Source organism: Puma concolor, chromosome B2 (genome assembly GCF_028749965.1).
Source record: "Puma concolor isolate L17-30 chromosome B2, mPumCon1.1.hap2, whole genome shotgun sequence".
Taxonomy (NCBI): domain Eukaryota; kingdom Metazoa; phylum Chordata; class Mammalia; order Carnivora; family Felidae; genus Puma; species Puma concolor.
Genome location: NC_141671.1, coordinates 50181725 through 50206515, shown reverse-complemented (window position 1 = coordinate 50206515; position 24791 = coordinate 50181725). Strand labels below are relative to the sequence as shown.

Below are 24791 nucleotides of genomic sequence, written 5' to 3'. Positions count from 1 at the left end.
TGCTCTTCCATTAGCACCGCCTCCACCCTGTTCTTTACTTGTAGTCAGTGTTCTTGTTTTTTTTTTTTTTTGTTTGTTTTTAGTCTTTAGGTTTTTATTTTTATTTGTTTGTGTGTTTGCATGTTTTTGTCTCCTGTTTCTCTATCAGTTTTTCCTTTACAGGGCTTCTCCAAGGAACAAATCAAAGCACACCTGGAGGGCCCAAAACAGCACTACAAGTAGGAAAATAAAATAACCAAAGTCACAAGAACAGAGAGCAAGTAACAATCCCCAAAAAAACACCTCCTGAAGGGCCAGACCCTGGACAATGTATGACCCTCCTTTAATATAACAGTGCTCGCAAGTGCAGAGCACACAAGCTTTAAAAATGCAAAAAGGACAGAAAACTAGCCAAAATGACGAAACAGACTAGTTCTCCTCAAAAGAAACTCCAGGAAGTAGCAACAGCTAACGAATGATCAAAACCAATTTAAGCAAGTGCTTGCTTCAGCAGCACATATACTAAAACCAATTTAAGCAATATAACTGAACAAGAACTTAGAATAATAGTCATGAAATTAATTGCTGGTCTTGAAAAAAGCAGAGGACAGCAGAGAATCTATTGCTACAGAGATCAAGGGACTAAAAAATAGTCATGATGAATTAACAAATGCTATAAATGAGGTGCAAAATAAAATGGAGGCAACCACAGTGGGGATTGAAGAGGCAGAGGGGAGAATAGGTGAATTAGGAGATAAATTTAGGAAAAGGAGGAATCTGAGAGAAATATAAAAAAATCCAGGAGCGTGAGGGGAGAATTAGAGAACTAAGTGATGCCATCAAATGGAACAATATCCGTATCATAGGAATTCCAGAAGAAAAGGAGAGAGAAAGGGGCTGAAGGTGTACTTGAATAAATCATAGCTGAAAATTTCCCCAATCTGGGGAAGGAAACAGGCATTGAAATACAAGAGGCACAGAGAACTCCCTTCAGATGAAACTTGAATCGATCTTCTGCAAAACATATCATAGTGAAACTGGCAAAAAACAAGGATAAAGAGAGAATTCTGAAAGCAGCTAGGGATAAAAGGACCCTAACATACAAAGGTAGACACATAGGGTAGTAGAAGACCTATCTACTGAAACTTGGCAGGCCAGAAAGGAATGGCAGGAAATCTTGAACGTGATGAACAGAAAAAAAATTGCAGCCAAGAATCCTTTATCCAGCAAGTCTGTCATTCAGAGTAGAAGGAGAGATAAAGGTTTTCCCAAACAAACAAAAACTTAAGGAATTCATCACCACTAAACTAGCCCTATAAGAGATCCTAAGGGTGACTCTGTGAGGGAAATGTTGCAAGGACCACAAAGTACCAGAGACACCACTACAAGCATGAAACCTACAGACATCACAATGATTCTAACCCCATATCTTTCTATAATAACACTGAAGGTAAATGGACTAAATGCTCCAACCAAAAGACACAGGGTATCAGAATGGATAAAAAAAATAAGACCCAACTATTTGCTGTCTACAAGACACTCATTTTAGACCGGAGGACAGCTTCAGATTGAAGGGGGGTGGTGCGCCTGGGTGGATCGGTCGGTTAATTGTCCGACTTCAGCTCAGGTCATGATCTCATGGTCCATGGGTTTGAGCCCCACGTCGGGCTCTGTGCTGACTGCTCAGAACCTGGAGCCTGTTTCAGATTCTGTGTCTCCCTCTGTGAACCTCCCCCGTTCATGCTCTGTCTCCCTCTGTCTCAAAAATAAATAAACATTAAAAAAAAATTAAAAAAAAAAAGAAAGGGAGGGGTGGAGAACTATCTATCATGCTACTGGAAGTCAGAAGAAAGCTAGAGTAGCCATACTAATATCAGACAAACTAGACTTTAAAGGCTATAGGAAGAGATGAAGAAGGGCATTATATATTAACTACAGGGCCTATCCATCAGGAGGAACTAACAATTATAAATGTCTATTAACTGAATTCGAAAGCACCCAAATGTATAAAGCAATCACAAATATAAGGAACCTTATTGATAACAATGTGGTAATTTCAGGAGACTTAATAGTCTATTTACAACAATGGATAGAACCTCTAGACAGAGAATAAAGAAACAAGGGCTCTGAAGTATATATTGGAATAGATGGACTTGACAGACATATTTAGAACTGTGCATCCCACAGCAACAGAATATACTTTCTTCTTGAGTGCACATGGAACATTCTCCAAGACAGATTACATACTGGGTCACAAAACAGCCCTTCATAAGCCTTCATAAGTGTAAAAGAATTGAGATCATACCATGCACACTTTCACAACACAATGCTATGACATGAAATCAACCACAGGAAAAAGTCTGGAAAACCTCCAAAATCATGGAGGTTAAAGAACACCCTACTAAAGAATGAATGGGTCAACCAGGCAATTTGAGAAGAAATTTAAAAATATATGGTAACAAATGAAATGAAAATACAACAATCCAATTTGGGATGTAGCAAAGGCAGTCCTGAGAGGAACATATATTGCAATGAAGGCCTATGTCAAGAAACAAGAAAAATCCCATACAAAATCTAACAGCGGGGCGCCTGGGTGGCACAGTCGGTTAAGCGTCCGACTTCAGCCAGGTCATAATCTCGCGGTCCGTGAGTTCGAGCCCCGCATCAGGCTCTGGGCTGATGGCTCGGAGCCTGGAGCCTGTTTCCGATTCTGCATCTCCCTCTCTCTCTGCCCCTCCCCCGTTCATGCTCTGTCTCTCTCTGTCCCAAAAATAAATAAAAAACGTTGAAAAAAAAATTAAAAAAAAAAACAAAAAAAACCAAAATCTAACAGCACACCTAAGGAACTAGAAGCAGAACAGCAAAGACACCCAAAACCCAGCTGAAGAAGAGAAATGATAAAGATCAGAGCAGAAATAAACAATATAGAATCTAAAATGAAACCAAGAGTTGTTTTGAAAAAAAAATAAAATTGATAAACCTCTAGCCAGGCTTCTCAAAAAGAAAAGGGAGAGGACCCAAAAAAATAAAAACATGAATGAAAATGGAATTACGACAACCAATCCCTCAGGAATACAAGCAATTATCAGGGAATACTATGAAAAATTATATGCCAACAAACTGGACAACCTGGAAGAAATGGACAAATTCCTAAGCACCCAAACACTACCAACACTCAAATGGAAAGAAATAGAAAACTTGAACAGACCCATAACCAGCGAAGAAGTTGAATCAGTTATCAAAAATCTCCCAACAAATAAGAGTCCTGGACCAGATCACTTCCCTGGGGAATTCTACCAGACATTTAAAGCAGAGATAATACCTATCCTTCTCAAGCTGTTCCAAAAAATAGCAAGGGAAGGAAAACTTCCAGACTCATTCTATGAAGCCAGCATTACTTTGATTCCCAAAGCAGACAGAGACCCAGCAAAAAAGAGAACTACAGCCAATATCCCTGATGAATATGGATGCAAAAATTCTCAACAAGATGCTAGCAAATTGACCTCAACAGCATATGAAAAGAATTATTCACCATGATCAAGTGGGATTCATTCCTGGGCTGCAGGGCTGGTTCAACATTTGCAAATCAATCGACGTGATACATCACATTAATAAAAGAAAAGATAAGAACCATATGATCCTGTCAATCTGCAGAAAAAGCATTTGACAAAATTCAGCCTCCTTTCTTAATAAAAACCCTCGAGAAAGTCGGGATAGAAGGCACATACTTAAACATCATAAAAGCCATTTATGAAAGGCCAACAGCTAATATCATGCTCAATGGGGAAAAACTGAGAGCTTTCCCCCTGAGATCAGGAACACGACAGGGATGTCCACTCTCACCGCTGTTATTTCACATAGTGTTGGAAGTCCTAGCCTCAGCAATCAGACAACAAAAGGAAACCAAGGGCATCACAGTTGGCAAAGATGAAGTCAAACTGTCACTTTTCACAGACGACATGATATTCTACATGGAAAACCTGACATACTCCACCAAAAGCCTGCTAGAACTGATACGTGAATTCAGCAAAGTCACAGGGTACAAAATTAACGTAGAGAAATCGGTTGCATTTTTATACACCAATAATGAAGCAACAGAAAGAGAAATAAAGAAACTGGTCCCATTCACAATTGCACCAAGAATCATAAAATACCTAGGAATAAACCTAACCAAAGATGTAAAAGATCTGTATGCTGAAAAGTGTAGAAAGCTTATGAGGGAAAGTGAAGAAGATACAAAGAAATGGAAAACATTCCGTGCTCATGGATTGGAAGAATAAATATTGTTAAAATGTCAATACTATCCAAAGCAATCTGCACACTTAATGCAATCCCAATCAAAATTGCACCATCTTTCTTCTCAAAGCTAGAACAAGCAATCCTAAAATTCGTATGAAACCATAAAAGACCCCGAATAGCCAAAGCAATATTGAAGAAGAAAACCAAAGTGGGAGGCATCACATTCCCAGACTTTAGCCTCTACTACAAAGCTGTAATCATCAAGACAGTATGGTATTGGCACAAAAACAGACACATAGGCCAATGGAATAGAATAGAGACCCCAGAACTGGACCCACAAATGTATGGCCAACTAATCTTTGACAAAGCAGGAAAGAGTATCCAATGGAAAAAAAAGACAATCTCTTTAACAAATGGTGCTGGGAGAAGTGGACAGCAACATGCAGAAGAATGAAACTAGACCACTTTCTTACACCAGTCACACAAAAAAACTCAAAATGGATGAAGGACCTGAATGTAAGGACACCATCAAAACCCGAGAGGAGAAAGCAGGAAAAAAACCTGTTTTGACCTCAGCCACAGCAATTTCTTACTTGACACATCTCCAAAGGCAAGGGAATTAAAAGCAAAAATGAACCACTGGGACCTCATCAAGATAAAAAGCTTCTGCACTGCAAAGGAAACAATCAACAAAACTAAAAGGCAACCAATGAAATGGGAGGAGATATTTGCAAATGACATATCGGACAAAGGGTAGTATCCAAAATCTATAAAGAACTCACCAAACTCCACACCCAAGAAACAAATAATCCAGTGAAGAAATGGGCAGAAGACATGAATAGACACTTCTCTAAAGAAGAGATCCAGATGGCCAACAGACACATGAAAAGATGCTCAATGTCACTCTTCATCAGGGAAATACAAATCAAAACCACAGAGATATCACCTCACGCCAGTCAGAGTGGATTAAATGAACAAATCAGACAACTACAGACGCTGGAGAGGATGTGGAGAAACGGGAACCCTCTTGTACTTTTGGTGGGAATGCAAACTCGTACAGCTGCTCTGGAAAACAGTGTGGAGGGTCCTCAAAAGGTTAAAAATAGATCTACCCTATGACCCAGCAATAGCACTGCTAGGAATTTACCCAAGGGATACAGGAGTGCTGATGTATAGGGGCACTTGTACCCCAATGTTTATAGCAGCACTTTCAACAATAGCCAAATTATGGAAACAGTCTAAATGTCCATCAAGTGATGATTGGATAAAGAAGTTGTGATTTATATATACAATGGAATACTACGTGGCAATGAGAAAGAATGAAATACGGCCTTTTGTAGCAACGTGGATGGAACTGAAGAGTGTTATGCTAAGTGAAATAAGTCAGGCAGAGAAAGACAGATACCATATGTTTTCACTCATATGTGGATCCTGAGAAACTTGACAGAAGACCATGGAGGAGGGTAAGGGAAAAAAAGTTTACAGGGAGTGAAGGAGGCAAACCATAAGAGACTCTTAATAACCAAGGATAACCTGAGGGTTGATGGGGATGGGAGGGAGGGGAAAGTGGGTGATGGGCATTGAGGAAGGCACCTGTTGGGATGAGCACTGGGTGTTGTATGGAAACCAATATGACAATAAATTTCATATTAAAAAAATAATAAATAGTATCAAATATATAAATGCTTAGAGCTAAATTTCGCAGATGTGTAAATCCTCTACACTGAAAACTACGTAACGTGGCTGAGAGAAGATCTAAATAAATAGAGAAATATACCATCTTCATGGATTTGAAATCTTGATATGGTTAAGATGTCAATATCCCCCAAACTGATCTACCAATCTCAAAAAAAATCACAGAAGTTTAAAATAATGAATAAACTAGTATGTACATTAAATTGCCATGAAATACTCCTATGAATGATTCTGTTGTTCCTTCCTCAAGTCATCCTCATTGTCATCATCATTATCATCACTTTCATTATCATCATCACAATAACAGAACTGCAACACAAGAGTTTAGCTTTATAGGGCCCCTCTTAGGTTACAGTATGCTAAAACATGCTGTAACTCATATGCTTTCATGACAGCATTATGAGATAGTAGACCAAATTATCCCATATTGCTAACAAGAAAACTGCAATTCAAAGGTTCAGTTACTTTTTGTACTAAACCCAGAACCCAGAACTATTGAACCATAGGTTCAATAGTTTGTCCTATTCCAAAACTTGAACTCTTATCACATGTCCTGAGCATGTGAGCGCATACACGTGTACACACACACGCGTGTATGCACACACTGTGAACGCTAGCCAGAATGTGAACTTAAGGACTTTGTTACTGTGACATGACTTTACAGATACCTAGTCCGAAAAAGCTTCCCACTTTCTTTAACATTCCTTTAGCAGAAAAGGAAACTAATATCAGTGTTTAGTTAACAATGAAATAATTTCTATAAAAGATGAAAACAAAGTAAGAGCAAGCCCATGTTTTCAAAAAAGCTATAATTTCTTGGGGGAAATATAAAATATATTCACATCCTTATATTTATAGTATTCATTCAAGAAAAATTCATTAGCCCCTATAACTACCAGGAAGTTGGATAACCACTAGTGGTAATACAGCCTGACAGGAATATTTTTATTTTCAATTGGTTTGTATCTTTATGTGCACCTACAAATGTTTTGTGTTTTCTTCTGATGCAATAGAGATACACTGTTTTGCTTTCCCTAGATTACAAGATGTCTTCTGTCTTAGAATCTCTGAGAATCGTTCTAAAGTCCTTGATGCATACCTAGACGTTCAATAAATACTAACCTTCCCTTCCACTACCACTGTTATAACTTGTACTCAGAATCTGTCTATTCTTCTCTTCAACATATTTGACTCTGGCCTACTGTTCTTTATTATTTCTTGCTCAGACTATTTCAGTAGCCTTTCAAATGACCTCCTTCTTTCCCTCACAGTTCATTTTCTTCTCATAGAAAGCCTGTTCTTCCCATGATGAAAATAAGATGTCACTTCCCTACTCTAAAATCACCTCCCCATCTTCTATGAAATAAATCCATACTCCTTAGTAGAGTTTTCAAGAGCCTTTATTTATTTATTGCCTCTATCAAGTATTATTACTTTTTTTCTTTTAACACTCCCCACACCACAGGCACATCTATATACACAACCTCAGTTCTCAGTGTCTTGACCTATTTTTTTTTTTTTTTTTGCTTCCTGTCTTTGCATATGCCAAAGCGTATACTGGAATATCTTCCCACAATATTATCCCTCAAAACCAAGTCATCTCCATTGTGAAGTCTTCCTAATCTTTCAGGCAGTAAGTATAAAGTAATTCTTCTTTTTTCTTCCCTAGTATTTTACCTAGACACTTGCTATCACACTTATTACCAGGCTCTCACCTTAATCAGCTTAGAGATCTGTTTCCTGGAGCTCCTGGAGAGCAGGGGAGAAGTTCCCAGGAGCTTCTAGTAGGACCTAGTACAGGCTCCATCCATGCATATTCTAGTTTCTGTCTGCCCCCACTACTGGAGCATAAACTGAAGGCTATCAGGACTGTTTCTTGTTCACTGCTGTATTTCTAGGCCTATCATATAGCAGGTGCTCAGAAAACAATGAATGAATGAACGAATGAATGAATGAATGAACAATGAACTAATAAGCTAGTGAGAAAATAGATGAGTTCTACAATGAAGAATCTCTGGAGGCTCAGAATGATTCCTCCTACAATGTAGTTGGAGCACCTGAAAGGGACAGCATGATTGAAAAAGGGTAAAGAAAGACAAAGGTAGAATTTGAGAAGAATTTAACAAGTTCATTCTTTTGAGATATTGAATCTGAGGCAATTTTGAAACTTATGAATGAAAATGTTTCAAACCTTCAGTAACCAGATATTTAGCAAATAAATGCAAATCTAAGAGCCGACATTTAAGAAAATTGGTGAGAATGGAATGTATATACAAATTTAGGCAAACTTGGGAAAAAAGACACTCCCAAGTTAGACATCTGGGGTCTCTCTTGTTGATGGTGCATATTTGTTTATTTTCAGGTGAATCTGTATAATATATCCATCTGTGTGAGATAAAGATATTCAAAATGCTATTAATTTAGGATACATTTTATTAAGGTAAAACATAGACAAAGTAAAAAATTATGTGTATGGAATCATATTAAGTAATTATGTTAAATGGTAAAGACCAGGCTAGCTAAGTTTGAATCTTGTGTCTACACTTGGAGGCTTTGTGACTTCGGACAAGTAACTCAACCCTCCATACCTGTTTTTCCATCTGTAAAATGAGGACAATAATGGGACTAGCCTCATGGAGTGGCTATGAGGATTCAGTGAGTGAATGGGCATAAAGCATTAAGCACAGTGCCTGGCAAGAATGAGTACTATCTGAGTACTAGCAATTTGAATTATGATGATTATTACTTATCTAATCTTCACTACATCATAGATTCTGGGTAGTGCTTAGCATGATTCATCTTATTTAACCTTCAAACAATTCTATGAGGTAGATACTATCAATTTAACTGTTCTACAGATGAGGAAACAGGCACACAGAGGGTAAGTACAGTCTGCACATATATTCAGCAAGTAAGGGACCAAGCAGGATATCTAACCATACTTGTTTGATTCTAAGCTTGCATTCTTTGTTCCTTTGCTATGTCACTTCTAGAGGCCATCTTTCACATATTTAATACCATAAACAACTGTTTTGGTAGGTTTCATTTAACTGTATTTAGTTCTATCTAGCTCTAGTTCATCATCATTTACTTATTCTCTAAGTAATATGATAGGTAAGTTAGCTCATTCACTTATGGCATGATCATATTTTAAAGGCTAGAAGTGTTATTGCTTATATAATACATCCTTCAAAGAATTGGTACAAATTAGGGCAAAAGTGCCCAGATCATCTGTTACCATGGCTAGTACCAATGTTGTACTCTTCGGAGTTGAAGATTAATTCTGTTGAATGGTGGGGGGGTGGGGGGGGGGGGGAAGTGGAAGTACAAATGAAATGTCAAGGGAAGAAAACTATAATTAAATTAAGACTGCTAAAATGAAATACATTTTAGTAAACTGTTAAGTAGCACCTGAGAGTAATATGAAATTCTACAACCGAGGTCCAGAGAGGCTAAGAGACATGATGAAAGTCACAGAGCCAGCTAGCAGTGAAGAGAGACTTAAACATTTATTTTGGGACCCCAGTCTAGTGCTCCTTCTCTCCTTCCACTATTATATAACCATATGTGTACACACTCATATGGATACATGTTTATTGATATGTTTGTATTATCTCTACATATGTTTATATTCATGTTTTATAAAATCAAAGATATTCAGATTGTGAATTTGTCATAAAAACCAGTGTTAGGTAAGACTGGCTTTTAGAGCTCAAATTTCTTAATACAAATGGGAGTTGGCATGCTTGGTAAGGCCCGACTGTGGTCTGGTTTTGGGATTTAAGACATTGTGCTTAGAAGGAGAAATCCTTGATGACTTATCTAGATCATAAAAAGTATTTTCCTGGGAAGTGATATTATCAAATTTTTATTAAATAATATTAATTATAAATTGGGCATGGGATACAGTGAGTTTTTTTAAAAAAATATTTGTTTTGAGAGCAAGAAAAAGAGAGCATGTGCACATGAGTGGGGGACGGGCAGAGACAGATACTCCCAAGCAGGATCTGTGCTGACAACATGGATCCCAATGAGTGGGCTCAATCCCATGACCATGAGATCATGACATGAGCCAAAATGTAGAGTCAGACACTTAATTGACTGAGCCACCCAAGCACCCCTGCGGTGTTTTTTTGTTTGTTTTGTTTCTATATATTTATAGAAAAATATATATTTCTAAAGGTATTTGCAGATCAATAAGCTGATACAACCTAATCTTTAATCAACAGCATCTTTTCAGGAATGTTAATATATAAAGTGATGGTTCTCAACTGATTTGAGAACTAAATCCATGTCTCCCCCTACATCTTTTCTCTCACAGATAAGAAGATGAAGGTGATGGTGGACAAACTGAACCAGCTCCCCCACCAGTCACTGAATGGAGTGTCCAGAAGGAAGGTCGGCCACCGTGCTGTCCAGAAGGAGGTTGGCCGCCAAGAAGAGGCTGTTGCTCCTGCTCTTGGTCTTACCAGCGTCCCATCCCAGGGGCACACATGTGCTCCAGGCTCTCTTGCTCAGCAGGTATACCTGCAGGAGACTGGGAACTGGAGGGAGACCCAAGAACAGTTGGTCAGATACCAGCTGGCAGGCCAAGATCAGCAGTTACTGCTCTGCCCAGACTTCAGACAAGAGAGGCAGCAATTGCAGGGGCAGAGCCAATTGGGCAAAGAAAGAGGCAGTGTGGGGCTTTCTCAAGAGAAGAAAGACTCTTGTGGTACTACCCAGGCATTCTCTCTTCATTCAGTTCACCCAGAAACTATTCAGGAACAGCTGTGATAGGTGCACGATAATTCATGTTCTTAGGGGCTTTGTTGAGAGTTTAATTAAGGGCAAAGATATAAAAACAATCTGGGGAAGGGAATTGTCCATGGACCAAAGTTATATATATATTTTAAGTAGTTCTTTATGTTAGTAGCTGGGTCTAATTTACAACAGAATAAAACTATTTGGGGAGACCAGAGATAACCAAGTGCCCAAGCAGATTATTAGTGAACTCATTTTTCAGAGCACTGATTTTTGGAGAAGATAATGTGTACAGCTGCCCAATGAAGGAGGGAAGACCTTGTGTCATGGCAGCCTCTCTAGACTGTGTTCTAAGGGTTCTAATTAAGGCCAGAGTGGAAGGTCAACTCATACCAAGTTGGGGAAGGATGCTAAAGGCAATTTTGGGGTGCCTGGGTGGCGCAGTCGGTTAAGCGTCCGACTTCAGCCAGGTCACGATCTCGCGGTCCGTGAGTTTGAGCCCCGCGTCAGGCTCTGGGCTGATGGCTCGGAGCCTGGAGCCTGTTTCCGATTCTGTGTCTCCCTCTCTCTCTCTGCCCCTCCCCCATTCATGCTCTGTCTCTCTCTGTCCCAAAAATAAATAAAAACCGTTGAAAAAAAAATTAAAGGCAATTTCACCTAATTCATACATTCACAGAGGGATCATCAGTGTTCAAACAAAAGGACACTTTAGGCAGCCTGATTGTGTCCTTGGCTCTGGATCCAGAAGGATTTATGCTCCAAGAGAGTAAAGCAAAGATATCTGAGGTGAGAAGAATTTCCAGAAACAACCTGTTCTCAGCTGTTGCCAAAATATAAACCAGGATTTTCTAATCTCTGAAAGATTCAGAGGCCTTCTTATGTTTGAATTAGAACAGAGGAAGGAAACACACTCTTCTATTGCAGAATTTTCAATAATGATGCTCTGTAACTAATCCCATAGTGGGTACTGGCAGAAAGTCATCATCTCCAAGGCATCAATGGGAAAATATCTTTGTACCGTGAGGAACATTCTCAGCCTTTTGTCTATTCTTTAGATGTATTATAGAGATTTCAAGCCTTAAAGCTGTTCAGAAAAGAAGATGACACTGTATTAGATTCTGAGGGAGAAACAATTAGGTATCAAGATTGATGTTCATCAAGAAACTGGAATCCAAGTAATCTGTGTTTAAGAAGGGCATTGGTGGGAAATCTGGTCTATAGAAAGTTACTCTGGAGGCATAAACTGTCTTTCTGCAGGGTAAGTCCTTTTTGTGTTTTGTTTGGGCACTAATAGTGTTCAAAAACATAACAAAGAAATAACTTGATGGACTTAGGCAGACTATGCCTCCTCCAGTTTAATTAGTCGCAGCTATAACCTTTTTTGTAGCTTCCTGATCTCTGAGGTCACTCCTATTTGCATTCTTTGGTAGATACATTGAGTTGTCGGAGATCTGTAATATTTTGTATAAAAACAATTCAGAAGTTAAGACTTTTGAGAATTTTAAAATGATATTCTTAGCACTACTCCTTTGGGTTTGTCTACACATTCTCCCTTTCATTCCAGTGATTTCTTTTATCACCACAAATTCCAGCCCAAATTCATTTCCTGAGCTCTATAACATATAGTTAGCTGCCTACTGAGAACTCCCACTAGGTTATCCCACAGACACTGAGAAGTTAAGATGGCCTTAAAACATACTCCTTCTTTTCATACCTGCCCTAATGCAATACACAGCATCATTGCACTCAGACTAGATATCTGGAAGTCAACCAGGACTCCTTGTTCTATCTCATCCTTCTCAGTCAGCTACCACTGGTTATTTCTACTCCTTTACCCACCTCCCAACCTTTACTAGCTTCTTACCAATCATCCATGTGCCAAAAGATTAATCTTTCTGGAAAGCAAGTGTGATCCTATCCCTCCGTTTAGGAATAACCATAATTAATCTATCAAAGCTCCCTTAGCCATGCTTGGAATCCCTCAGGCCAAAATGGACTCTTTGGGCCAGAACAGTGGCCAGAAATATCCAGAGTAACTAGCAGGGCTCTAGCATATGGCATGGAATCTTAGAGTCTAGTTAGAATCCTTTAACCCATAATTAAGCTAGTCCACTTTTTCTCCTCAGAAAACGGGACAATTAGCTCTTGGTTCATTTATGTCTGGAGATGAGCTAGTTACATAAAGCACCACTATTGGCCAAACCTAAACTTATTCAGACCATTAACATGGCTAGTTCAAAAAATATTTCCCGGCAGCAACAACCTTACTCTTTACTGAAATAAATAATTGAAAAGTATCATGTTCCTCTGTTATTTCAAAGAATCTCTTCTTGCTTCCCATTTCTGATTTTTTATATATGGTGGCTTCTTTTCCCCCAAGATAAGTGAACAAATTAAAATTCTAAAGAGTTCAAAAATATTTGCAAATGTTTCTGGATATTAAAACTGAGAGGGAAGGATAATGAGAGATAAGGTAGTTTCCACAATCTGTGAAGTTTTAGGGATTGTGTTCAGAGAAGGTACCAGAGACAGAATTTCATGTCTCTCAGAGTGACAGGCTGAGCCAGTCTGACCACAATTGTATCTTGCAGCAGATTTGTCCATATTGTTGCCCAGTGAGGCTACTGAGAACCAAAAGGCCCAGACCTTTCAAAGATTAGTTAATAGCTCCCTTCCATCTCACAGTCTAAGTCTAAATGTATGAAATTACTATACATTGAAATGTATGCAAACTGTATGCAAAAATGAGTATGGGGAAATTGAATGTAAATCACATGCAAATATTATTCATCCAAGCTTCTATAAAACCGTACATGTCAATAACAGTAAAGGATTTTAATTAATTCTGTCATTTAAAATTCATGCATTTATACCATATTTTGTTTCCAGGATTTATAATGTATTCAGTGTTAATTTTGAAGGAGCTGTAAGCAGAAGGAATTACTCTACTGAGTGTAGAACACAGCTGATTTCAACCTATGTGATAGCACTCTGATTAACTGCAGATATATTTGAGAGATGAATCACATTTCCTGAATGTAATCTTTTAAAAGGGATAAATCACTTTTATAAAATTAAATGAAGTCTAATTGGTAGAATATGGAGATTTGCGTGTTTACAAATATTCTTCTAACATTTGTTATATTTATACATGAAAAAAGACCAGGGTTCTCTTTGCTTAGAACAACTCAAGAAGAGACCATCAATCTGGTCTCTTTTGAGACAGAAGATTCATTTAATGCATTTGGAAGACTTTCTAGAATTTACTGGGTTTTGAAGAATCATTTTTCTCTTTTATTTCAGTATCAAAATGATCATTCATTTATTATCACCATATATTTTATTTCAATATTAGTAGTTGTAACAAGGGGAAAGAGACTCAATCTCCTTTTGAAAAATGTGGGAAATGGCCACTTGTCTCTACATTGTGTAGATGAAGGAACAGTCATTACTAAACTCTTGCAATGGTCCAGGCAAAGTTGGAAATTTGTTTGGACTGTATCTGATTTTAAGATTTCCTCAACTTTAATGGCACATCTGTCCAGTAGAATGATGTAGAAAATTATTCAAGCTATACTATTAGGGTAAAAAAACACATAAAATTGCAAAATAATGTGTTTATTATGCTTTTACCTCTAGTTTGTTAATGTATAGAAAAATTATGGAAAGGAAACCAATAAAGTTTTGAAAAAAAAAATAGTTACCTTTAGGGAATGGAGCAGTAATATGGGTAGATTTTCACCTCAAATTTTTTATCTTTTGGTATTTCAATGTTTTTATAGGACCTATTACTACCAAAACAAATTTTAAAAAATATTTTCTGCAACTTATGATTGATTAGAGGCTAGCAATCTCTTTAATTTTCATCCAAGAGTAGAACTTGCTGATATAAAATGCATTTAGTTCTGGATGGAGGACTTACATATATATAGGCGAAGATAAAGAGGGTAGAGAATGTAAGATGAATGGACCAGAAAGAGAGGCCAGAGAGGAATGAAAGGAAAAGGTAAAGTCTCCAGCTTGGGAAAGGAATGTTTCTTGATGGACAGTGATTAGAGTGCTAACAAATCTGTGTTCTCACCAGAATATCCCTGGAATGTCATACAGGGCATGCCACCTAGGATCCCATCTATGTGAGGGACCCATAAGGAAAATTTGTGTATGGCTACAGACTTGGCATTTCTCAGTCAGATTCAATTATAAAAGAGCCACCTTCCTATCACGCATATGGAGGAAACACTGGGGAAGCAAACACTCACCCTAAGTCAAGGGCAGACACAACACAATGCCCACAGTACTGAGAAGTGCCCACCATGGGTTGTATGTTTCTCTCCCTTGGATCAGTGCCATACTGTGTACTTCTAGCCCAGCTCCATAAGAACCTATTCTAAACCCACACCACATGGTATTAAGACCTTGAACACAAAGGACTGACTCTTGAAAGCATCTATCAAAGCACACTTATTTGGCAGATTTCATAGATTCAGTTTTGTGATAGAGCCTTAAGTTAAAAGACTGTGAGTTTTAATTTGCAAATCATGAGTATGGCCTGAGAAATCAGATGCTCCAAAATTTTCTTAAGTTTGGGGATAAATAAATAATCCTGTAAGGGCACCTGGGTGGCTCAATTGGTTAAGTGTCTGACTTCAGCTCAAGTCATGATCTCATGGCTTCTGAGTTCAAGCCCCATGTCAGGCTCTGTGCCGACAGCTCAGAGCCTGGAACCTGCTTCAGATTGTGTGTCTCCCTCTCTCTCTCTGCCCCTCTCCCACTCACACCGTGTGTCTCTCTCTCTCAAAAATAAATACTTTTAAAAAATCTTGTGTGCTTATCTATAGTTTAGACAACTCTAGAAGATATATAAATTTAGGCTGTAAGTCTATTAATACCAAATTTTCTCTTTAGTATTATTTTCTGCATATCTTCATTCTGTTCCCAAGGATGTCACTACCTCAATTATCAGCTCTCTTTTCAATGTCATCAATCTCTCCTCATCTACTGGATTATTCCCATGACTATCCAACATGGTTAAGTAGACCCCACTTAAAAAAAATAAAGTTACTTTGATGCTATAGACCCCTCCAGTTCTCTTTCTCATTTTTCTACTATTCCAGCAAAATTGTTTAAAATATTTTTGTTCACATATTCCATTACTTCCTTATTTTTCATTCATACTGCCAGGCACTCCAGAATGTTTTCTGACCCATCTACAGAACAGAGACTACTCTTGTGGTAATCACCAGTGACTTCCATACTGTCATTTCTAAAGAACAATTCTTTATCTTCATCTTACGTGAAATCTCAGGAGCACCTAACCCAACCTTTCTCTTCCTCTTTCTTGAACCACTTTCCTCTTGGCCTTTGTAATGGTTCCACTCATTGATTCTCTCTTATGTCACTGAATATACCTTCTCAGTAAGCAGTAAAGTGAAGGCTCAAACCTGGGTTTCTGATCCAAAATCTTGTTATCCCCTAAAAAGAAAATCCAGTTGAGCCTTTTCAGTCTTTTGACTTATAGAACTGAGAACTAATATGTGGCTAACTAGGAAGTATCTTTTCGGAGCCCGTTTGTCTTAGAAATGGTTTTCAGATATGTAAGACAACTTGGCTGAGTATAAAAATATGTGAATCACAACCTTTGCTTTGCAAAATGTGGAACTATCATTCCAATATTTTCTGACTTTAGTGTTTTCAAGGAGATATCAGAAACCAATCTGAGTTTTGTTTCTATCTAAGAATGGGTAGAAGACAATAAGGTCTTCTCTCCACATTATTTTAAACACTTTGAAAATTCTCCCCATAGGTAAGTGTTTTTTTTTTTATATTCACAATAACACTGAAAATAGAGGATAATAATATTTGAAATAAGGGAAGAAAGTTTCATAGGGAATGAAAACTTAAGTGAGACTTAGGAAAATAGACAGGGTTTAAATAACTTAAAAAGATGACATTATAGGTAGGGAGAAATATATAAATTTAACTGGAACAGTTACTTATCCCCATATCATGGATTGTTCAGTGAATGAATTAATGCTGTTGAACAGAGGAAATAATGTGAATGAATTTATGACCATTTGAAACATATGAAATGATATAAAAAACATGGTAGAAGTGATTTCAACTTAGACTGGGCTAGATGGAAGGATACCCACCATATATGAAGAGATTAGGCATTAGGGAAAAAAATGATTGCTTAGAAAAAATATCAGTAAATATTATAATTATTTCAGTATCCTACTGTGTTTAGATTTTTTAGATATAATTTATTGTCAAATTGGCTTACATAAAACACCCAGTTCTCATCCCAAGAAGTGCCCTCTTCAATGCCCATCATCCACTTTCCCCTCTCCTTCACCCCCATGAACCCTCAGTTTGTTCTCTGTATTTAAGAGTCTCTTATGGTTTGCCTTCATCCCTCTCTGTTGCACTGTTGGTGGGAATGCAAACTGGTGCAGCCACCCCGGAAAACAGTGTGTAGGTTCCTCTGTTGAGATTTTTTAAGACGTGGTTAGATGCTACTTTCCTACTTTGATATATAGCTATATAAATTATATAAATTCCAAGTATTGGGCGAACATGGCAGAGAAGTAGGGGGATCCATACTTCCCACGTCTCTCAACCCTTTCTCGGCTCCCTGTTCGCGTACCTGGGGGGAAGGGGAGCGAACCCTGGGTTTAGTGGTAGGTCAGAGTCTCAGCCTGCAGTAGGAGAAGGTGGTGCCCTCCCTGGAATGCTGTGGGAAAAGACAAAGCCTGCCTATGTCCACCATCCCCAGGGCTTGGTGGGGAGGTCGGCAGCACAGTGGGAGAAGGGTGTCCTCCCTGAAGTGTGGTAGCACAGACAAAGCCAGCAGCACCACATATCCGGTGTATGAGAGGCATTTCCCCAGTGCCAGAGCGCACAGAGCAGGTCTTTGAATCCTAGCCAAGCGCAGGGTCAGGGGAGTTGGCAGAGTGAGAAGGACCACCCCCATCTGTGCCAGCAGCACAATGAGGATGACTCAAACGGAGTCCACTGGGTCCAGGTCAGGGTCCATGGAGAAAAGACGGGGGATCAGCATTCCCCCCAAACCCCGCCACCACCACCACCAAGGCAGGGCTTAAGGGATGTCTGAGGGGCCCACAGTGGAGGCAGGACAGTTTACACCAAACCATGCCTCTCCAAACCAGGTAACTGGGCATCTATTGGAGCCAAACAGACCCTGTTAAGCCAGATGGAAAGCTACTCTAGACCAGCACTGCAACATTGCCTGGATTAATTCTAGGTCAATTCTGGATATATAGATATATTCCCTGTCCCCCCCCCCCCCAATTTCTCCTCCTTATCTCTTCCCTCCTCTATGCTGGTTACTCTGGTTATTGGTTTGTCTAAACAGATATATTTAATCCATTGTCTTGACACATATTCTATACCTCATTCTTTATACTCCTTTCTCACTCTCTGGAATAATCAAGCCATATAGTTTCTCTGTCTGGGCAACATTATCTTCATTTCGTTTTCCTTGCCTCCTTCTTTATTTTCCTTTCTCTCTCTCTGGAATAATCAAGCCATATACTTTCTCTGTTTGGGTAACTTTATCTTCATTTCTTTCTCCCCACCTCCTTTATTTTCCTTTCTCTCTCTCTGGATTAAGCCTTTTAGTTTCTCTGCCTAGTCAATGTTTATTTTTTCTATTTCCCCACTCCTGTCATTTCTCTCTTTGTATGTGCTCTTCCATCAGCACCGCCTCCACTCTGTTCTTTACTTGTAGTCTGTATTTTTTGTTTTTTGTTTGTTTTTGTATATTTGTTTGTGTTATTTGTGTGTTTGCGTGTTCTTGTCTTCTGTTTGTCTGTTTTCTTTTACAGGGCTACTTCAAGGAACAAATCAAAGCACACCTGGAGGGCCCAAAACATCACTACAAGTAGGCAAATAAAATAACCAATGTCACAAGAACAGAGAGCAAGTAACAATCCCCCAAAAAACACCTGCTGAAGGGCCACCCTGGACAGTGTATGACACCCCCTTTAATATAGCAGTGCTCACAGTTGCAGAGCACACAACAAGCTTTTAAGGGACAGAAAACTAGCCAAATGACAAAGCAGAGGAATTCTCCTCAAAAGAAATTCCAGGAAGTAGTGACAGCTAACAAATTGATCAAAACCAATTTAAGCAATATAACTGAACAAGTATTTAGAATAGTCATAAATTTAATTGCTGGGCTTGAAAAAAGCAGAGGACAGCAGAGAATCTATTGCTACAGAGATCAAGGGACTAAAAAATAGTCATGATGAATTAACAAATGCTATAAATGAGGTGCAAATAAAATGGAGGCAGCCACAGTGGGGATTGAAGAGGCAGAGGGGAGAATAGGTGAATTAGAAGACAAAATTATGGAAAAAGAAGAAGCTGAGAAAAAGGGAGAGAAAAAAAAATCCAGGATTATGAAGGGTGAATTAGAGAACTAAGTGATGCCATCAAATGGAACAATATCCATATCATAGGAATTCCAGAAGAAGAAGAGAGAGAAAGGGGCTGAAGGTGTACTTGAACAAATATAGCTGAAAACTTCCCCAATCTGGGGAAAGAAACAGGCATTGAAATACAAGAGGCACAGAGAACTCCCTTCAGACGGAACTTGAATCGATCTTCTGCAAAACATATCATAGTGAAACTGGCAAAAAACAAGGATAAAGAGAGAATTCTGAAAGCAGCTAGGGATAAAAGGACCCTAACATACAAAGGTAGAAACATAAGGGTAGTAGAAGACCTATCTACTGAAACTTGGCAGGCCAGAAAGGAATGGCAGGAAATCTTGAACATGATGAACAGAAAAAAAATTGCAGCCAAGAATCCTTTATCCAGCAAGTCTGTCATTCAGAATAGAAGGAGAGATAAAGGTTTTCCCAAACAAACAAAAACTTAAGGAATTCATCACCACTAAACTAGCCCTACAAGAGATCCTAAGGGTGACTCTGTGAGGGAAATGTTGCAAGGACCACAAAGTACCAGAGACACCACTACAAGCATGAAACCTACAGACATCACAGTGACTCTAACCCCATATCTTTCTATAATAACACTGAAGGCAAATGGATTAATGCTCCAACCAAAAGACACAGGGTATCAGAATGGATAAAAAAACAAGATCCATCTATTTGCTGTCTACAAGACACTCATTTTAGACTTGAGGACAGCTTCAGATTGAAAGGGAGGGGATGGAGAACTATCTATCATGCTACTGGAAGTCAGAAGAAAGCTAGAGTAGCCATACTAATATCAGACAAACTAGACTTTAAAGGCTATAAGAAGAGATGAAGAAGGGCATTATATAATAATTACAGGGCCTATCCATCAGGAGGAGCTAACAGTTATAAATGTCTATTCACTGAATTCGGAAGAACCCAAGTGTATAAAACAATCACAAACATAAGCAATCTTATTGATAAGAATGTGGTAATTGCAGGAGACTTTAATACTCCACTAACAACACTGAATAGAATATCTAGACAGAGAATAAATAAAGAAGTACCCTGAAAGATATATTGGATCAGATGGACTTGACAGATATATGTAGAACTCTGCATCCCAAAGCAACAGAATATACTTCCTTCTCAAGTGCATATGGAACATTCTCTAAGACAGATTACATACTGGGTCACAAAACAGCCCTTCATGAATATAGAAGAATTGAGATCATACCACGCACATTTCCACAACACAATGCTATGAAACTTGAAATCAACCACAGGAAAAAGTCTGGAAAACCTCCAAAATCATGGAGGTTAAAGAACACCCTACTAAAGAATGAATTGGTCAACCAGGCAATTAGAGAAGAAATTTAAAAATATATGGAAATATAAAATGAAAATACAACAATCCAAACACTTTGGGATGCAGCAAAGACAGTCCTGAGAGGAACATACATTGCAATGAAGACCTATGTCAAGAAACAAGAAAAATCCCATACAAAATCTAACAGCACACCTAAGGAACTAGAAGCAGAACAGCAAAGACATCCCAAACCCAGCAGAAGAGAAATAATAAAGATCAGAGGAGAAATAAACAATATAGAATCCCAAAACACTGTAGAGCAGATCAACGAAACCACCAGTTGATGTTTTGAAAAAATAAAATTGATAAACCTCTAGCCAGGCTTCTCAAAAAGAAAAGGGAGAGGACCCAAAAAAATAAAAACATGAATGAAAATGGAATTACGACAACCAATCCCTCAGGAATACAAGCAATTATCAGGGAATACTATGAAAAATTATATGCCAACAAACTGGACAACCTGGAAGAAATGGACAAATTCCTAAGCACCCAAACACTACCAACACTCAAATGGAAAGAAATAGAAAACTTGAACAGACCCATAACCAGCGAAGAAGTTGAATCAGTTATCAAAAATCTCCCAACAAATAAGAGTCCTGGACCAGATCACTTCCCTGGGGAATTCTACCAGACATTTAAAGCAGAGATAATACCTATCCTTCTCAAGCTGTTCCAAAAAATAGCAAGGGAAGGAAAACTTCCAGACTCATTCTATGAAGCCAGCATTACTTTGATTCCCAAAGCAGACAGAGACCCAGCAAAAAAGAGAACTACAGCCAATATCCCTGATGAATATGGATGCAAAAATTCTCAACAAGATGCTAGCAAATTGACCTCAACAGCATATGAAAAGAATTATTCACCATGATCAAGTGGGATTCATTCCTGGGCTGCAGGGCTGGTTCAACATTTGCAAATCAATCGACGTGATACATCACATTAATAAAAGAAAAGATAAGAACCATATGATCCTGTCAATCTGCAGAAAAAGCATTTGACAAAATTCAGCCTCCTTTCTTAATAAAAACCCTCGAGAAAGTCGGGATAGAAGGCACATACTTAAACATCATAAAAGCCATTTATGAAAGGCCAACAGCTAATATCATGCTCAATGGGGAAAAACTGAGAGCTTTCCCCCTGAGATCAGGAACACGACAGGGATGTCCACTCTCACCGCTGTTATTTCACATAGTGTTGGAAGTCCTAGCCTCAGCAATCAGACAACAAAAGGAAACCAAGGGCATCACAGTTGGCAAAGATGAAGTCAAACTGTCACTTTTCACAGACGACATGATATTCTACATGGAAAACCTGACATACTCCACCAAAAGCCTGCTAGAACTGATACGTGAATTCAGCAAAGTCACAGGGTACAAAATTAACGTAGAGAAATCGGTTGCATTTTTATACACCAATAATGAAGCAACAGAAAGAGAAATAAAGAAACTGGTCCCATTCACAATTGCACCAAGAATCATAAAATACCTAGGAATAAACCTAACCAAAGATGTAAAAGATCTGTATGCTGAAAAGTGTAGAAAGCTTATGAGGGAAAGTGAAGAAGATACAAAGAAATGGAAAACATTCCGTGCTCATGGATTGGAAGAATAAATATTGTTAAAATGTCAATACTATCCAAAGCAATCTGCACACTTAATGCAATCCCAATCAAAATTGCACCATCTTTCTTCTCAAAGCTAGAACAAGCAATCCTAAAATTCGTATGAAACCATAAAAGACCCCGAATAGCCAAAGCAATATTGAAGAAGAAAACCAAAGTGGGAGGCATCACATTCCCAGACTTTAGCCTCTACTACAAAGCTGTAATCATCAAGACAGTATGGTATTGGCACAAAAACAGACACATAGGCCAATGGAATAGAATAGAGACCCCAGAACTGGACCCACAAATGTATGGCCAACTAATCTTTGACAAAGCAGGAAAAGTATCCAATGGAAAAAAAAGACAGTCTCTTTAACAAATGGTGCTGGGAGAAGTGGACAGCAACATGCAGAAGAATGAAACTAGACCACTTTCTTACACCAGTCACACAAAAAAACTCAAAATGGATGAAGGACCTGAATGTAAGGACACCATCAAAACCCGAGAGGAGAAAGCAGGAAAAAAACCTGTTTTGACCTCAGCCACAGCAATTTCTTACTTGACACATCTCCAAAGGCAAGGGAATTAAAAGCAAAAATGAACCACTGGGACCTCATCAAGATAAAAAGCTTCTGCACTGCAAAGGAAACAATCAACAAAACTAAAAGGCAACCAATGAAATGGGAGGAGATATTTGCAAATGACATATCGGACAAAGGGTAGTATCCAAAATCTATAAAGAACTCACCAAACTCCACACCCAAGAAACAAATAATCCAGTGAAGAAATGGGCAGAAGACATGAATAGACACTTCTCTAAAGAAGAGATCCAGATGGCCAACAGACACATGAAAAGATGCTCAATGTCACTCTTCATCAGGGAAATACAAATCAAAACCACAGAGATATCACCTCACGCCAGTCAGAGTGGATTAAATGAACAAATCAGACAACTACAGACGCTGGAGAGGATGTGGAGAAACGGGAACCCTCTTGTACTTTTGGTGGGAATGCAAACTCGTACAGCTGCTCTGGAAAACAGTGTGGAGGGTCCTCAAAAGGTTAAAAATAGATCTACCCTATGACCCAGCAATAGCACTGCTAGGAATTTACCCAAGGGATACAGGAGTGCTGATGTATAGGGGCACTTGTACCCCAATGTTTATAGCAGCACTTTCAACAATAGCCAAATTATGGAAACAGTCTAAATGTCCATCAAGTGATGATTGGATAAAGAAGTTGTGATTTATATATACAATGGAATACTACGTGGCAATGAGAAAGAATGAAATACGGCCTTTTGTAGCAACGTGGATGGAACTGAAGAGTGTTATGCTAAGTGAAATAAGTCAGGCAGAGAAAGACAGATACCATATGTTTTCACTCATATGTGGATCCTGAGAAACTTGACAGAAGACCATGGGAGAGGGGAAGGGGAAAAAAAAGTTACATGGAGGGAGGGAGGCAAACCATAAGAGACTCTTAAATACTGAGAATAACCTGAGGGTTGATGGGGGTGGGAGGGAGGGGAAAGTGGGTGATGGGCATTGAGGAAGGCACCTGTTGGGATGAGCACTGGGTGTTGTATGGAAATCAGTTTGACAATAAATTATATTTAATATAAAAAACAATAAAATAAAAAAAATAAATTATATAAATTCCTTTATATAAATATAATGGGAGATAATGGAGCAAATGACCTCCAAATATTCTTATTTATTCATGTGTCAAATAGAGCTTGGATCAAAGATCTATGGCATGCCAGCCAATACTGCCTTTAGACTTAGTGAAGAAGAGTTTCCCCAGGCTCTGTGCTCTGGACAGCTCCACTTTGACCTCCCCCAATCCCTAGCTTCCTTCCTCCATATAGTCAGGAAGTCCATGAGGTCAAGAGGACATACCTACCAGGGGTGCCTTGGTGGCTCAGTTGGTTAAGCATCTGACTTTGGCTCAGGTCATGATCTCACAGTTTGAGGGTTTGAGCCCCGTGTTGGGCTCTGAGCTGACAGCTCAGAGCCTACAGCCTGATTCAGAATCTCTCTCTCTCTCTCTCTCTCTCTCTGTTCCTCTCCTGCTTGTGCTTGCTTTCTCTGTCTCTCTCTCTCCCTCCCTCCCTATCTCTCAAAAATAAATAGGTTATATATATATATATATATATATATATATATATATATATATATATATATATATATATATAAAGAGGATGTGCCTATCACATACTAGGCCCACCCTTTCTAGACCACTGAATGACTACCCAAGACTGAATTTTCTGCCCAAATAGCCCTGAATCTGCCATCAGTGCTTCCAAAGGCTATTTACATTCCTCCTTTGCTTATCACATCAACTCTAGTGAAAGAACCACTGATTTAGTGCTGAGAAATGTGCCAAACTAATGTTGATATTATCTTTTTGATCAATACAAAGTAATTATAACTTCTACATCTTGTTTTTTCTTAGGAAAGATGCAGATTAAGATTTGTATAAATATCTTTTGGCTTAATGCCTTGCTTGCTACACTTCTGGATCTCCAGTCTTCTCAGAAACCACCAGCTAATGTCAGCAACCATTCCTGTCTACTCTGAGCTGGCACCATGGATCAATTACATATAAGACAATATGATAGGCAGAGTTTTAAGATGGCCTCCATTTTCTCAGTTACCTAGTGTCATACCCATGATTAAATTAAGTGGCAAATTGATATTGCAGGTTTTTTTTTTAA

At 38.6% G+C, this 24791-nt stretch overlaps 1 protein-coding gene and 1 long non-coding RNA gene across 8 annotated transcripts in view; one reads left to right on the top strand and one right to left on the bottom strand.

Annotated features, from left to right (window-relative positions):
• Positions 1 to 15732, top strand: part of PKHD1 (PKHD1 ciliary IPT domain containing fibrocystin/polyductin) — a 494091-nt gene extending 478359 nt beyond the window's left edge. For all 7 annotated transcript variants that reach the window (XM_086707056.1, XM_086707061.1, XM_086707057.1 and 4 more), the window contains 2 exons: positions 10235 to 11072; positions 11304 to 15732. In XM_086707056.1, coding sequence (XP_086563182.1) covers positions 10235 to 10689 — 455 coding nt within the window. In that variant the 3' untranslated portion in view covers positions 10690 to 11072; positions 11304 to 15732. The remainder of the gene's footprint in view (positions 1 to 10234; positions 11073 to 11303) is intronic.
• Positions 1 to 24791, bottom strand: part of LOC147580980 (uncharacterized) — a 283220-nt gene that overhangs the window by 62677 nt on the left and 195752 nt on the right. The window lies entirely within an intron of this gene.